At 43.2% G+C, this 17,442-nt stretch overlaps 1 protein-coding gene across 1 annotated transcript in view; it reads right to left on the bottom strand.

Moving 5' to 3' along the window:
- The window catches only part of LOC133166045 (metabotropic glycine receptor-like), a 53,487-nt gene that overhangs the window by 25,436 nt on the left and 10,609 nt on the right, over window positions 1-17,442 (bottom strand). The window contains exons 3-7 of the mRNA XM_061296025.1: window positions 16,957-17,059; window positions 15,065-15,276; window positions 14,549-14,617; window positions 12,653-12,762; window positions 12,216-12,454 (exon numbers count right to left, since the gene is read on the bottom strand). Coding sequence (XP_061152009.1) covers window positions 12,216-12,454; window positions 12,653-12,762; window positions 14,549-14,617; window positions 15,065-15,276; window positions 16,957-17,059 — 733 coding nt within the window. The remainder of the gene's footprint in view (window positions 1-12,215; window positions 12,455-12,652; window positions 12,763-14,548; window positions 14,618-15,064; window positions 15,277-16,956; window positions 17,060-17,442) is intronic.

The following is a 17,442-nucleotide window of genomic DNA, read 5'->3' as shown; positions in this document are numbered from 1 at the left end:
CGGGCTAAGAAAAAGCACAGAGCTTCTTTTCTTAAGTGAAGAAGGGCGTGGGTTCTTTTTTTTGTCCGTTGTTCCAAGCTGTTTGCATGAATGTTGTGTGGTTGAGAGAGTGCGACTGGTAGGATAAATTGACTGCAAAGAGAATTTGGCGGAAGGTCAATTTAAACCTACATCCTCAAAGAAAGGAAAGGGAGAGAGTTGAATTGTGCTAGAATGTGGTTGAAAGCTTCGCAAGAGAGAAGAGAACAAATTCAAGAGACAAAAAATGGAAAGATAAAAAGTGATGAGACCACCATTCAATTAAGATTAGGAAAAGAATTCTGGGTGCATAGTGGCACCCCATTTGATGATACAGCTGAGAGTGCGTATCAGCAACATCTTAGAAATGCGCTCCTTACTAATTTCCGCCCTGAAATCGGCAACTGGGTGAGGAAACATTTGGTGGAAGCAGGCACTGCTTGCGTTGTGACGATTGAGAAAGGCAAATGTTCTGATGTATTTCATCTAGATGATGGTAATGATCTAGATGAAGATACAACGATCTTCTTCCGAAGCTCCCAAAAGGGCAGAGGAAGAGTTAGAGACCAACAAGGCCGCAGGCCGCCATTCAATTCAAACTCCAGCTCAAATTTGGACTGTTGGAACTGTGGGAAACGGGGCCACTTGGCGAGAGCGTGTCGTCGTGCAAAACAATACCAATCAAAGGGTGGAGGAAGAGGCAGAGGAAAAGCCAAATTTTCAACATGTCAAGCTTCCCCCCCCCTTTTTGACCGCTCATGCTAATACAGAGACATTGTATGCTACATTTAATAGAAATTATTGATTGGTTGTGTTGTAAGATTATACGATCTTCTATATGCAAGCTGAATCTGGGAGATTGAGTTCTTTAAATTTGAAAACAAAGAAAAAACTTAATTTAATTAATTTGCCAGCCGTTTTTATTGTATTGAGTTTTTTTTGGGATTAGTGGATTGTTCTATCAGGAACCTTGAATTGAAAATGGTATGTGAATGTTGTGTGGAGTGCTTGGATGAATTGGGACCAATGTGATGGAAAGACTCCTTTTTGGAGACTGTGTGTGAGAGGCAAATGAGCATTGATGACTGAATGCCCGACTGAAGGGAAAATACAGGTTGAAGTTGTTGGAGACTGCTATGGGCAAGTAGTTGAGCGACTTTGGAGGAAGAATTATTTTGAGTAAGTTAGATGCTAGGAAGGGAAATAAAAAACCCGAGCAAATACAAACGAAAGAAAAATAAAGGTTGCTTTTGACAAGAGTTGCAAAGAACAGACGAAGAACAGTCCTTGACCCGGCATTTGCGTTTGGCGGTCGTTGATGTGGTTCCCACACCTGTGTCTTGTGGTTTGTCATTTGTAACGTTTGGCTGTTGTGATCCTCCCAAACAGACATAAGTGATTTGTGCTTTTGTTGTATGTTGTAATTGGTTAGTGGGAGGACTGCTGGAGCTTGCTCCTTCGGTGTCTCACCTGTGCCTTCCTGCCTTCCATTGTCTCCACTTAGACTGGACTGTGGAGGGGGGAGTGTGGTATTGTGGTGTGAAAAGGGTGTAGGAGCCGGCTCCTGTGGTGATTGATATTGTAATTTGATTGTGGGGGAGACTGATGTAGGTGTGGGGCTCTGGACTCTGCGGGTAGCTGTTTGCTGGGTTGGCGCGAGTGGGGGACGGCGGCATTGATTGTCCCAGTACTGGCCAGGCTGGGATAAATCAGTATGAAAATGCCGGGCCCCCCCCCTCTTGCTTCCCTTGCTGTGGCTGTGCGCGGAGTAGGGTCGTACCCACTCCAGGGGTGTGCTGAGTGCGTGGTGGCAAGTGATATTGAAGCAGGGTGATGCCTAGGGAAGGTGTGACAATAGTTGCACGAAGGATAAAAGGCACTGAGGAAAGAAAAAAGAAAAAGTATAACCAACACGTCAAAATAGAGGATGACGTCTGCGCAGCGTTGTTTGTTGGTGTTGTTTGTGAGCTGTGTCTCTGCTGTTTTTGTGTTGTCTGTGTGTTGTGTTATGTGTTAAAAGAATGAAATTCGCTAATATAGGTGCACTAAAGAATTTATTTATCTGTAGTCTATCTGATTTTCACCGCAAAACAAAACCGATTTTGTTAAGATAGGAAGGAAAAATAAAAAAGCGAGCAATTTGTTTATGGGCAGAAACTGGTCCACGCTCCTTTAGTGCCTAGCCTTGGTTAGACAAAATTTGAGAGATGGAAAGAACTTGCTTTCTGGAATTAGATGATGTACAATTATGAAATACCGACATTTCAAAGCTAAATTTAGAATTTGAGAATAAGAGAGGGATTGAGTTTGTTAAAGTTATGAAACTACAACGGTTAACTATTATATTGTTTTACCAGCAGTTATTTTGCTTATTTTTTTTATTTTTTTTTATTTGATTGGTGGATTGGGTTGTTACGTTGAGAAAGGAAACGATACAAATGGGCAGCTGTATTGAGCCATGGGGTTGTCACGTGCCGTTGACACCTGGCTCAACAGGGGGGATGGAAGGGCAGTTCAGTCAGCTTTATACAACATATGAATTTGATTCATATTCAAAACGTTTATGAAAAAATTTTTAGAGCTTGTTTAACATGTGCTTAACACAATCCACAGGGTTATAATGCCTGGTCATAATAGATGCATTCTCAAAATTGATTGAATTGGCTTCAAAATAAACACTGAATGCCTTAACAGTGGCAAAAACGTTATGTAAAGAAATAATAGTTTGTCAACAACTGCTGTAGATGTTAAAGAATGGAATCAATATCTCGAAAATGAATGTGGATAGTTTGTTTACTGATTGTGAAAATGTTTGACAAAGTGTCCTATATAATATCCGTTGAATGGAAGAAAAAGAAAAGAAACCATTGCTTTTAGAGACTGTAGTCAACCAAAATTATATATGTACCGACATGCCAAGATCTGAGAAAAAGCTGGAAAAAAAACAAAAACATAATGTCTTTAAATTTGAGAGGCGACGATGATCTGACTGAAATTGATGCAATTAGAGTCCCCAGAGGAGTTCCTGATTAATAAGAATTAATTGACCAAATTGAAGCGGGATGGGAGTCCTCCATTTGCTGCTGGTGGACGATGAACAAGAACGTTGACAGGATAAATTACATCCATTGCAACATGCAGAAATTGGGCAAACGGACACAAGTGGGACTTGAGGCAGTGCACGAACAGCTAGCCATGCCTTCCCTAATGTCAATCCAGAACCGCAATGCTCTTGTTATGTTGTTGTCTGGGAAAGGAAGGGTCTGCGCAATGTTCAGGGAACAATGCTGCACCTTCATCCAGAAGGACACCGCCCCTGATGGGAGCCTGACGAAGATGATTGCAAACTTGCAATCCCTCAACACGAGGATGAAAGAGCACAACAAGTGGATGACTGCTTTTGGGAAGTATGAAGCCCTTGTGTCCTAAATAACTGCTATACTCACCTTGTGTGGAGGTTGTTGTATTCCATGTCTCCGTGCTCTGTTTAATCGTCTTATCACTACAGCAATCTCGCCCATGGACGACGAGATGGCCCGGGTATGCCTAATGTCTGAACAGCAACATGTTGATGATAACGATGATGATGATGCAATTTTTGCACTTGAGTTTACAGACTTCTTCCCAGATCTGTGTGTTTCCGAATAATGATGTCGCAACATTTATCCTCTTTGGTGGAAATATTTGTGCGCATACTTGTGATAAACAGGGGGGAAATGTTGGAATAATTTAAATGAAGCCTTGGCCTGCCAGACCTGTAGGCCTTGTCTTTACGAGTTTATGCAGAGCTTATTTGCATAGGCGAAATGTTCTTATTTGGTTGGAAGAAACTTTATTCCTTTTAGTTAACTGTAGGTTTGGTTCATAGATTGTTGTTGATCAGAACTGTTTTTCTTTGTTAAGTGTTAAACACAGTTTGAAGTAGTTGCGTACAAGTTATCCTATATTTACTCAATGTTTGGTTAAGGAACTGCATACCTTACATTTACTTAACATTTGTTTTAGTGTTTAGGACGAGTTACTTATTGTTATTGTGTATTAATTTACTAAGTAGATAAAGTCTAGCCAAGGTCTAGTTGCATTGTTCCACAGGAAAGTGGCAATTGAAGTTATCTGATCTCACTCGCGGACAACTCGGCCAACAACTGGAGGAGAACAGATGGACAAACTCTGCGGGGGTCACGGGCCGACAATGAAGTGCTAGTTCACACCACACTACATTCCTTAGCTAATCAACGTTGCTACAGACACAATCTTCCCTCCCTTTGGTGTAGCAACGCCTCTGTAACCAGGGCAACCAAAACAGTGATGAGAGGAGCAGAAGAAACATCTCAAATGACTAATGCAAAGGTTGCAGAAAAGGTGCTGTTTTTTGCTGTTTTCCGGACGTGCTGCTGTCCTTTCGGTGGCGGATCCAGGTCCAGATCACCCCAACGTTCCCAAGAAGGAGGGGGACGGAGCCTGCGTCGACTGGACCCTATAAATTGGTGGAGCGCATCTCACGTGCCGTCCGGCTGGCCGGCAAAGGAGGATCGTGGTATCATCTGTCCCAGTGCGCCCCAGTGAAGGGTTCCTGCAAGGAACCAGACCACAGCCATCGACAGTCCCCGCCCCGGTTCATACAGAGGCAGAATAATCCTCTTCCCCCTTGGTGGCCAGGTAGTCCACCCTGATCCACTGAAGACAACGACCACGCAGCAGACATTCCCGAGTTCTCCCCGGACGGAGCAGATCTGCGAAGGGGGTGAGAATCGTGCTCACCCTCCACCAGTGGGCGTGCCAAGCCCCCAACGGCTGAACAATCACGAGCAATTTTTATCTTGATTGATAACAATCTGGTCGCCTAAGGCAGAGGGACCGTGTAACTCTTTTCCTGCACATAATCTGGCCGCAGGTTTTTTGAGTTGCACATACTTTGGAGTATTGTGGGAAAACCTCACGTTCACTGGAAGTTATTGCTTTCATTGTATTGCCTTACTTATGTTTGATTGATCGAGGTTGACATAATCATATGATAAAACAGGGGGGAGATGTTAGGGTTTGCAGAATATCTTCATCGTATGATTATGTTGGAATATAACCTGTAATAATTTAACTAGTTTGTCCTGTCTAGACAAAATTAGTTTACCAAAGTGCTAAGATCATTTCAACTTATTGACTAGCAGCAGAGGAAGCAATCAAAGTTGCTTTATTTACAGAACGTCGTAAAAGGTCCCCGCTATGCTTTGATCAGCAGGGGACCGTCTTCACCCAACCTGTGTGTTCCCAAACCCCCACTTTCAACCCCACTTTGTTTCTCTCAATAAATAAGCGCCTGACGAGGCCTGAGTCAGACTTCATTCGACCATCGCTGTGAGCACAGCGACGAGTGAACTCTCCGCCTGCAGGTGCCTAAAATGACTAACTTGACTCCAGTGTGGTTCCTGCAAAATAAGTTAGAGTGAGCAACACCCTAACACATGTCATTGTCAGATTATTAGATCATTTTTTAGATTAGAGCTCCTGTCCATACAAGAAGTATGAAAATGCTGTTGTATGCCCAATGACAAATGACCAGAGATCAAATTGTGTGCACACTAAAGTTAAAATTTGCAAATCAAGTGGTAAGTAAATGCAACTTGCTCCTAGAAGATGAATGAAAAATTAGAATGTGCTGTCCTCGCTTGCGTGGGAGGGACTAGCTCATGATCGACCACAGGAAATGGCCAGCCTGTGACGAATAATGGTGCTGGGATCTACCTTGCGCGCGAGAGCTGTGCATGTGTGTTAAAATGATGAAAATTGGCTAAACTTTTAGTATAAAGAAATTTGCTAGACTGTGGTCTATCCAATTTGCACCGCAGAACAGAAACAATTGAAAGATAAGAATGAGAGGAAAAGAGAGAAATCTGTTTGCGAGCAGAAACTGATCCACACTAGTGCATGTTAAGTAAGAAACGACAGAACATGCTTTCAGGAATTGGAAGAATCAAAATTGTGAATTTAAGACATTGACATTTAGTAGAAATAGTTGACTGGTTGTGTTATAAGATTATACAAACTTCTATATGCGAGCTGAACCTGAGAGATTGAGTTCTTCAAATTTAAAAACAAAGAAAAAATTCTGATTAATTTGCCAGCAGTTTTTTTGTGTGTGTTGAGGTTTTTTTGGATTGGTGGATTGTTCTATCAGGAAATGCTAAGAAAGAAAGAAAAAAAAAAACAGACAAAAGAAAAATAAAGGTTGCTTTTGGAGTGATAATTAACTAGAGAAAAAAACTGGAGAACCAGTAACACATGCAGAAGATGTGTGAACTGGGAAATTGAGAAGCGTTTTGGAAAGAAAGTCAAATTAAATGATGGACTCATATGTAGTAAAGAACACATTCTCCCAAAAAGGTTTGTCAAGGTGTGAGGCATGGGCGATGCCAAGCCTCAGAAGGGGGGAGTGAGTAGGACAGATAGTGAAAGATAGTAAAAATACAACACTTTACGACATATGGATTCTCTAACACATTTGGCGTCATGCTATTAAGTTAAAATTTTCTCAAGCTTTTCAAACTTTTGCTGTAAACAATTGGAAGATGATTGAAAAATGACTAAAAAAGCTATGAGGAAGTGGTGTACGTGTTTGGAAGGGCACGCGCTTAGGCTAATCAACATTTGTTTGACTGATCAAAGGAACCATTTGCTACAGGACTTAACATCCATTCCCCCAGCCCAGATCCGACAAAGACCAGAGAATCTCCACTAAAACAGGAGGCAATAAATGGGATAGCCCCTGCAGGGCTCGAAACTAACGATTGCCCGATTGCCCGGGGCAAGTAGCGATGGCAGACGGGCAAGTAGAATTTTTCCTCACTTGCCCGAACTTGCCCTGCCATAATACCATGTTTTCAAGCTGTAAAAAGACGATTTTGTGCATAATTTCTCGCAACATCTGCCGCTTTTGGTCCGACATTTTGTTTTCTAGGGAGCGGTTAGTTTCTCGTGTAAGTCTGCAATACATTGATAACGGCAAAGCGCTTCGTAATTAAATCCATGCTCCCTTACCCGTCCCTGGCTCTTCTGCGCCTGCGCACCAGCAGAGCTTGTTTCCGGTTGGCGGATACGAAGGCATATGAAGGCAAAACTTATAGTGTTGTCTTTTTTATTGCAAAAATGTGTCGGGCAAGTAAAAATCCACTCCAAAAAAATTCGGGCAAGTAAAATTTTGTTTCGGGCAAGTAAAATTTTCTCTAACTTGCCCGAGGGCAACTTGGGCAAAAAATAAGCTTCGAGCCCTGCCCTGTCATAAATGGTCTTTGGTTAGGGGGAATCATTAGGAAGTGCTCAAACTCTTCTCGCAAACACCCCTATCTGCCCAGTTCAAAAGGGCAATAAAATTGACTACAAGAGTTGCAAAGAACAGGTGAAGAACAGTCCTTGACCCGGCATTTGCGTTTGGCGGTCGTCGATGTGGTTCCAAGACCTGTGTCGCGTCTTGAGGTTTGTCATTTGTAATTGATCCTCCCAAACAGAAATAAATGATTTGGGCTTTTGTTGTAATTGGTTTGTGGAAGGATTGCAGGAGCTTGCGCCTCCAGTGTCTCACCTGTGCCTTCCTGCCTTCCATTGTCTCCACTGAGACTGGACTGTAGAAGGGGGAGTGTGGTATTGTGGTGTGAAAAGGCTGTGGGAGACGGCTCCTGTGGTGTTGCACATGGACCGTTCTGTTCCATTGTCTCCACGGATGTTGGAAGGTGAGTGGGGTGATTGATATTGTAATTTGATTGTGGGGTAGACTGATGTAGGTGTGGGGCTCTGGACTCTGCGGGTAGCTATTTGGTGGGTTGGCGCGGGTGGGGGACGACGGCATTGATTGTCCCAGTACTAGCCAGGCTGGGATAAATCAGTATGGAACTGCCGGGCGACCCCCTCTTACTTCCCTTGCTGTGGCTGCGCGCGGAGTGGAGTCGTACCCACTCCAGGTGTGTGCTGAGGGCGTGATAGCAAGTGAGATTACGGCAGGATGATGGAAGAATGAATGAGGACAGACAGGGAATGCATGTACGACATGGGATGTGCACGGCTGTAACTGAGGTCCTGTGGACTTCAATGTCTGCCTGCTCACGGCCATCATAAAGTTAAATGTTGTGGGACAGGGGTTGAGATGTGATGGTGAATGAATGGGTGCCTTTGTGTCTGTTAGTTTGTACATGTGTGCACGCATATGAATGGCCTAGGTAGGTTGATGTGGAGGCGACATGATCACAATTGAAGATAAGATCCCTCTCGCCTGTAAGTGTAGTACAAATTGAGATGAATAGGATTTGATGATTACTCAGGGGCACCATTGACGTCAAATGGTTCAATGGAGAAGGCCCGTTTCCTGTGGCTGGACAAGACAGGACCATCTAGTCCAGCTGGGATGGGTATGATAATGTGTCCGGGACACCTTGCTGGTCCTTTTCGCTCCCCAACGACGCTATTGACACATTACGTGAATGTGTCAAAACGGTGGGGGAGTAGAATCTACTGTAAGATTCAATGTTTTGTCAAATGTAATTGTTTTTGGAGTCTTAACAGGACACGTAAGAATTCAACACACAGTGATGAGAGGAGCAGAAGAAACATCTCGAATGAGCCCATCTCACGTGCAGTCCGGCTGGCCGGCAAAGGAGATACGTGGTATCATCTGTCCCAGTGCGCCCCAGTGAAGGTTTCCTGCAAGGAACCAGATCTGCCATCGACAGCGTCCCCGCCCCCAGTACAAACAGAGGCAGAATAATCCTCTTCCCCCTTGGTGGCCAGTTAGTCCACCCTGAGCCACTGAAGACAACGACCATGCAGCAGATATTTCCAAGTTCTCCCCGGACGGTGCAGATCTGCGAAGGGGGTGGGAATCGTGCTCCCCCTCCACCAGTGGGCATGCCAAGCCCCCAACGACTGAACAATCACGAGCAATTTTTATCTTGATTGATAACATTCTGGTCGCCTAAGGCAGAGGGACCGTGTAACTCTTTTTCTGCATTTAATCTGGCCGCAGGTTTTTAAGTTACACACAAACTTTGGACTGGAGTATTGAGGGAAAACCTCATCTTCACTGGAAGTTATTGCTTTCATTGTATTTTCTTACTTATGTTTGACTGATCGGGGTTGACATAATCATATGATAAAACAGGAGGGATATGTTAGGGTTTGCAGAATATCATCGTATGATTATGTTGGAATGTAACCTGTAATAATTTAACTAGCTTGTCCTGTCTAGACAAAAGTAGTTGACCAAAGTGCTAAGATCTTTTCAACTGATTGACTAGACGCAGAAGAAGCAATCAAAGTTGATTTGTTTACAGAACGTCGTAAAAGGCCCCTTGCTATGCTTTGATCACCAGGGGAGCGGCTTCACCCCATCCTGTGTTCCCACACCCCCACTTTCAACCCCACTCTGTTTCTCTCAATAAATATGCACCTGAAAAGGCCTGGGCCAGACTTCATTCGACCATCGCTGTAAGCACAGCGACGAGTGAACTCTCCGCCTGCAGGTCTCTGAAATGACTAACTTGTCTCTAGTGGGTTCTTGCAAAATAAGTTAGAGTGAGCACCACCCTAACAGTCACGACTACAAAGTCGATCATCGAACTGCGGCCTAGGGTGTCCTGGTGCCAAGTGCACACATGGACACCCTTATGTTTGAACATGATGTTCATTATAGAAAATCCGTGTTGAGCACAGAAGTCCAATAATAGAACACCACTCGGGTTCAGATCGGGGGGGCCGTTCCTCCCAATCACGCCCTTCCAGGTCTCACTGTCATTGCCCACGTGAGCATTGAAGTCACCCAGTAGATTGATGGAGTCCCCAGAAGGAGCGCTCTCCAGCACTTCCTCCAGGGACTCCAAGAAGGGTGGGTACTAGGGGTGTAACGATACATCGATACACATCGATTAATCGATATAATGCTCTACGATTTATTAGCATCGATGCTAAACGTAAACATCGATTTATATCGCCGTGTTTGACCTCGGACATTAGACGCGACTTTATTTTGAAATCCAGTTCATTGTTGCCTGCTTCCTCTTTTCGGGAGCAGGGAGCAGTGCGCGGTGTTGCTGCACGTGAAAGGGGAGTCGACAACTAGTACGCGGCTCCTGGGCTGGTGCTATGGCTAGTGTCCAAAAAGACGAGGAAATTTGCTCCCCTTTAGGCTTCAAGTCATTCGTTTGGAAGCACTTTGGATTCCAAAGAAAAGATGGCTCAACCGACAAGACACGTGCAGTTTGTAAATCCTGCCATGCGGTGATCAAATATTCAGGGAGCACAAATCTCGCCGCACATTTAAAGAAAAAACACGACATCAAAGTTCAGTGTTAAAATAAGCACTTTGTATACTGCAATACTCTTGTAATTTCCTAAATAAAGAGTTTGCAGTACCTTGTTGATTTTGCGTATGAATTGTTATAAATCAGGATATTGTTCTATATTTTTTATTAAAAAAAAAAAAAAAATCGATCGTAGAGCACTATATCGCGATATATCGTGAATGAATCGCAGCAGGCTTTAAGATATCGGCAAATATCGTATCGTAGTTCTTTATATCGATATTATATCGTATCGTGACAAAACCCGCGATTTACACCCCTAGTGGGTACTCTGAGCTGCCGTTTGGTGCATAGACACAAACAACAATCAGGACCCGTCCCCCCACCCGAAGGCGGAGGGAGGCTACCGTCTCGTTCACCGGGGTGAACCCCAATGTGCAGGCGCCCAGCCGGGGGGCAATAAGTATACCCACACCTGCTTGACGCCTCTCACCTTGGGCAACTCCAGAGTGGAAGAGAGTCCAGCCCCTCTCGAGAGGGCTTGTACCGGAACCCAAACTGTGCGTGGAGGCAAGTCCGACTATATCTAGTCTGAACTTTTCTGCCTCGCACACCAGCTCGGGCTCCTTTCCACAGCCAGAGAGGTGACATTCCATGTCCCAAGAGCCAGCTTCTGCAGCCGGGGATCAGACCGCCAAGGTCCCTGCCTTTGGCCGGCGCCCAGCTCGGACTGCACCCGACCCCTTTGGCCCCTCCCACAGGTGGTGAGCCCATGGGAAGGGGGACCCACGTTTCCTTTTCATGGGCAAAGGCCCGGCTACCAGACGCTCGCCTTCAAGCCCCGCCTCCAGGCCTGGCTCCAGAGGGGGGCCCCGGTGACCCGGGTCCGGGCGAGGGAAAACGAGATCCATTTATTTTGTTCGTCATAAGGGGCTCGTGTGAGCCGTGCTTTGTCTGGCCCCTCACCTAGGACCCGTTGGCCATGGGTGACCCTTCCAGGGGCATGAAGCCCCAGACAACATGGCTCCTAGGATCATAGGGGCACGCAAACCCCTCCACCACGATAAGGTGACGACTCACGGAGGGGTCTTCATATTTTATTTATTATAATTTATCGATTTATGCTTTCCAAATGGCACTATGAACTCTACTGTCAAATCTATAGAGTCCATCAATTTGAGTCTATTATTAATCCTGAAAGGAATCTGTCCAATAATCATCAAACTATACGCTACTTTGTCTCAGGGTGCATAGGGAGCTCCTTTTGTAGCGCAACAAATCAAACAGACGCTTGTTTACTGCTGATATTCTCGTGTCTATTGTTAGTCTGGGAAAAAAAAAAGTCTTTATAGACAGATGAGTGTTCCCTCGTCGCCAATATTACAACAAAGGCCAAGTCACAAAGGTAATTTTATGACTATGAGTTTTCAGAAACAGCTTAGCAGGGGACTTCCTGTTGGAAGCATAAGATCAACACATTAGTGTGTTCTCAATGGTTGCCATAGCAACTAGCTGCTCCCTCATTTCCTGTTCTGCTTACAATACATGCATACAGATATTGTCGTATTTAACGTCACTCCTTCTATTCAAAGTCCCTGCTGTGTGAGATTCTGACAGCTACTTCATTTTCATCTTCAGTATACGATTCTGCTCTTTCTCTCCTCCAGGATACAAGAACACTTTTTTTGCACTTAAATAAAGCTGTATTATCTGACATTATAGCAGAATTATCTAGAGGCCAAACAATTGAGAATTCTAGGAACGCTTAACACAATTTTTTTTCAGACAGAGTACTCAAATATTTACCAATACCGAGAATGACAGATAATTGGGGGGGTAATCTTTTTTTTTTTCTTTCAGATGCGGGATGCATTGCACACATTTTACACTCAACACATACGACATTGCTGAACTCACCGACAGCCATCATGTAGTCCCAGCGGTCAAGCAGACACATACTAAACTGCAACCCCTCCGATGAAAAGCCGGCTGTGATTAAGGCCGGACTCAGCTCCGGGTTCTGGCACACAGCAGAAGTCCAGGCCACCAGGAACCACAACACCACCAATAGGATTATTGCCAGCATCCTCAGAACTCGCCAACTTGTCATGTAGGGTGTCCTTTGTGCCGTCCGTGACAAGAACACTTTTAGCACTCTGGAAAAAAAAAAAAAAAATACAGCTCAAACGAGGAGATGGAGAACATTCTGACCAAGCTGACCTCATGAAGCACTCACACAGAAACAAGTGTGAGTCTGAGTAGAGACTTTGTATGATATAAAGTGAAAGTTCAAATTTGCTGTTTGGGACTCCAACAATATTTTCACTACAATATTTTTATATTTGATAGTTTACCTGTACAGCTTGAGGATGATGGTGCCATACATGATGGCGAACCCCAGCAGGCGAACCCATCTCAGGAGGATACAACGGAACACACTCGGGTGAAAGTACAGTATCATAACCTGCAACACACAGTCCACACCTTCAAAGAATAGAATTCAAATGAAATGACATGGATGGGATTTGGTTTGTTGACCACCAAACAAATTTATATGAATGATTGTATAAAAAAAAGAGTTTACCCCAAAACACCAAATAAATAAAATAAAACAAAAGAAGCACGACAACAAATTAAAACTGCATTTTGCTGCTTTTTAGCTTGTCAATTCAGATGACAAAATGTCTGTTTTTAATTATAACCCTGTTGTTTTCATTTGCATTTCCTTTTCTCGATCTGTCTGTCTTCATAGCAGCCATTGCAGCCACATGACAGAGCCACGACACCATCTCACTTTTACAAAAAGCAGGCAGAATTAAGGCACTCTACGTTGTACTCCTTACAAATTCTCAAATCTTTGCAGCCTCGTAAACACACTCATCGGCCATCCGTCTTTCTGTCTACTCTAAACACAAACATGCAGAGTCAAGCAGACAAACAGTGTCACGCCCTTTCCTTCATGCACTAAGTCACTGGAGATGTTTTATATCACCCACAGGGAACGGTGGCCCTCTTTGGTTTGCACTCAACCAACTATGCCTCCTCCATCAATTAATCAGCGGATGTACTGTATTTTTTAAAACAAGCAGTGCTAGAACTCGATGGACTGTTTAAAAATGCATTGAGCACCAGAATGGAGCAGCTGCTGAGGACGCTTGTGGCTGAGGACGCTTGTGACACAAACTGTATTTTCTCTGTGTACGGGCGAAGAGGCAAGACATCAAGGTGGGTTGAAGAGAACCCGGGGAAAAGTAGAGTCGTATTTAAAAGATAGCAAGTGGAGAAAAGAAGGAACACGGCTTTTCGAGTTGTGCACATAGGAGAGTGGAAGCATATTTGGGGAAAGCTATTTTTAGTATCTTTTATCCACCTGGGGAAACAGAATGGATGGATGCAAACTCACATTCATCACGTGAGGGTGAACTGCTGCAGCATCAAGAAATAACAGGTGCAAGATAATACTCCAGCCACATCAAAAGATTCACATGCCTTTGGTGCTCAAATGATTTTTCTGATTAGTATTTATTTACTTTCAGACAGACGGGAATTTTTTAACTTGTAATGAAAATTCGACGTAAAAACTATAAATACACACATCGGTGGTGGTGGTGGCTATGTTTACTTTTTAGTCTTTTATTTGGGTAGGGGGCATCACAAATTCTCACTTAGAATAATTAACATAGTCCACATTTGATTCTTGGTTTTGATTCCTTTAAAAATGTTGCCGTCAACTTTTCAACTCTATCTGGCCATTTAAAAAAGTGGCAATTATTTCAGATTGTCAGTGTGACAAATGCAGTCATTTATCAAAATTCTCAATTTTTCTTTCATGATGTAATTGTTGCTTTTGTTTTGGAGTGATCATTTGCTCTTATTTTCAGAAGCTTTATTTCCTCTCTTTCATATTCCCAAGTCCATGATTTTCTTTTTTTCTTGTGCTTCCTTAGTTAGATTTTGCTTGTCGTTTTATTTGTGATCTTTAGTTGCTTCTAGTGTCCCTTTTCCCATTTTTGTTTTTGTTTTTTTCTTCCATGCTGCTTTTGTTACAACTTCATTTGTTGCCCACTCCTTGAAGATTGTTTTTTTTTTTTGCTACTTTACAAATTGTGCATTTAGATCCTTCTTTTCCATCACAGTGTGAAAACTGTGTGAACCCTTCCGCACATACAAACCCACGCAAAACAGTATAGCTTTGGGCAAATAACAAGAAGTAGCCTGACAGATGAGTAGTGGAAATGACATCTACTTACAGGGAAGTACAGCAGTAAAGCCCCAAATAATATTGCTTCCAATAGAATTAATCCAGAAGTGCGGATACTCTGTACAGGAGGAAAGACGGGAGTCAGGAGCAGTAATTATAGCACAGTATTTTGAAAGTGCAAAGTGCTTAACATCAATATAATCACCCTATTTGGTTGGTGCGTAGATGGGGAGGTGTGTATGCAAGTATACAAAGATGAAAGTTCATTCATGTACATGTCAAATAAACAAATGTATAAAACAAAATGATAATGCTTAACTAAGCTACAATAGGTTGCTGGGTGGGCAGGATGGGAAGGAAAACCCGGAAAGATTCAGGTTGCTTTTTTTTGCAGTCTTCCATGAGTGTCGGTGTAAGAATTAAAACATCACAATTTTATCTTGTGAGGGTCATTCATGTCATCTGCTTATGATTAATATGTGCTGAATGAAACACAAAAGGACATGGTATGTTTATGTTCACATTGGTCATGTACTGTAGGCAGGTCCAGTTAAATGGACCTTACCTTATTTCTTCTGAAGTGGTAGACCGCCACCATGCTCGTCAAGTCCAGCACCATGCACAGAGCTTGGAAGGAGGCCACAGCCAGTCGTAGCCCGCTGTCCTCCTGGGCGAGGCAGGGTGTGTTGTCTCTGCAGTAGGGACAGCCCACCCGGCAAGGTAGGCACTTACTCGCAGCGTCAGAAATGTCTTCTCTGTGAGAGCCCTGTACCTTACCTGTGAACAGAAGAGGGCTTGGTCAGACATTGAAAGATTGATGACTTTATGAACACAACAAATATCCTTAAAAGTTGGGTTTTTTCTCCCTCATTGCTTTGATTTACTCACGTCAAACTGATTTTTGTTGCGAGCCGCATCGCAGTTATAGTTTCCTTCTGAGGGCCATTATGTCTGTCAACGCTTTATATTATATACAGTATCAGCTACACAACAAACTGGTGAATAACTAGTTTGGAAATCACAAACTGGTAAAAACTGTTCAAATATTTGAAAAAGATGAATGTGATAGAAATTGCGAGCAACTTCTCTATTTTTTTTAAAAGTGAAGACAATTTGGAATTTTAATATTTTCACATATGCAATTTGTCTTGGCGGGAAACATAAAATGATGTGGCGAGCTGTATCTGGCCCCCGGGCCTTGAGTTTGACATCGATGCTTGTCTCGAGCAATTTCTGTTTGTATTTGGAGTGACACTTGAACAGGTGGATTGGATTTAATTGATTTGTTTAATGGGTAGCAGTCACCAGTCCAATAAATGAAAATGTCACAGCAATTACAATAAGAAAAATGAAGCTTTAATTAGAAAATGATGAGAGAGAAGAGAATAGGGCATCGTGACCCTGCATTTTTAATCACTCATGTCTGAATTGATTGATCAAGTCTCTTCTCCAAGATTGCTTTTCCAATACATCGGTAGGTTACTCCAGTTGCTTCTAATGTAATTTGTTCCAGAAATACAAAACCGATTCCTTTGGCAACATGTCCGTTGAGGCCAGATTAAGAGTTAGTCTATTAAATCTGACATAAATCCTCCAATTCTTCCAATTCATTGACAATGTGCTACACCTCTGAAAAATAGTGCTTAATCAACTTAGTGTGAATCTTAGCACTCCTATCGTATGCAAGATCGCAAACTTTACGCTTTTCTGGATTTCCTACCTATTATGAGGTGAATTTCCACTGCGGTATTGAAATGATATCCATTGTTGTATAAATGTTGTTATTTTGCACAGTTTCTAACTAAGTCATGACATGCTGCATCTTTTCCTCACCCTTGTGCCCCTTTTGGCCCGTTGCTAGGAAACAATACCAAACGGTTTCTCGCCCAATCTTATTAGTGTGAACTCCAGGTGTTTACAAAGAACATACCAGACACTTTCCGAGACCTGTGAGTCTCTTCACACAATGGAGCTCACATCTTGCTGCATTACAATAAAGCTGCAGCTTAGCATATCATCGCCTCAGGCGTATTGCTGGAGTCAGGGAGGAGAATCCCTGCAGTCGCTTCATTATTTGGCTGATCCGAAGCAAGCTTCTTGCCTGAGGACGCTGCAGTGCTCTCAGTCAAATGAATGCACTCGTTTGAATCCGGCCCATGATCAGCAGAGGTCATGACACATTCATCAATTTGGTCTGATCCTTTTGCTTCAATACCTGTGCAAGTGCAAGGCTTAAAATTTCCGCAGCAGCAAGAACATGACTAACTGAGCCTGCATCCTGAAAGTTCCAACCCCCAGGATATCTCTTCAAAGTGAGCACAAAAATAATAGGCAAAAAATGCCTGAAAATGTCGTTTTCCCCTAAGTCTCAAAAGGCTTGTGTTCAAATATCAATATTTCGATGTGTCACGGAGCCGCAACATGTATTGTAAAGCTAAAGGAGGATTTCTAACCTACTTTTAAAGCCATTGTGCGCCACACGGCTTGGATGGTAAAATCCTTTCTTGCATTGGCACTTGTATTTGTCCAACACAAATCCGTGACCGGCGATTGGCGTGCACTGCGAGAAGAGAAAACAGATCAGAATGCAAAACGGTTATCTACGTTTTTTCAGCTGCAACACATTATAGTTTTTAAAAAAATATATGAATTTAAAAAAATAGAATAAACCACATATTTTCCATCGGCCTTTGTTGAGTACACAACCAGGGAAATAACACAGTTGTGCATAATGAGTGGAATCTGCCAGCTCCGTCAAAAATGATTTTGAGAATCGATACTTCCATCTATAAAGCATAAAATTGCTCATACTACAAACTGCGCTCTTGCCCAGTGCGCTTTGTTAAATGAACTTGCTAAAGTTGTGTTATTGAGTCTTCAATATTATCCGCATGCTCATCCGCTGCAGCAGCAAGCCCGGCTATAAACACGCCTGGCGTCCAG

The sequence above is a fragment of the Syngnathus typhle genome, linkage group LG13 (assembly GCF_033458585.1).
Source record: "Syngnathus typhle isolate RoL2023-S1 ecotype Sweden linkage group LG13, RoL_Styp_1.0, whole genome shotgun sequence".
NCBI lineage: Eukaryota > Metazoa > Chordata > Actinopteri > Syngnathiformes > Syngnathidae > Syngnathus > Syngnathus typhle.
This window is presented reverse-complemented; position numbering and strand designations above follow the sequence as displayed.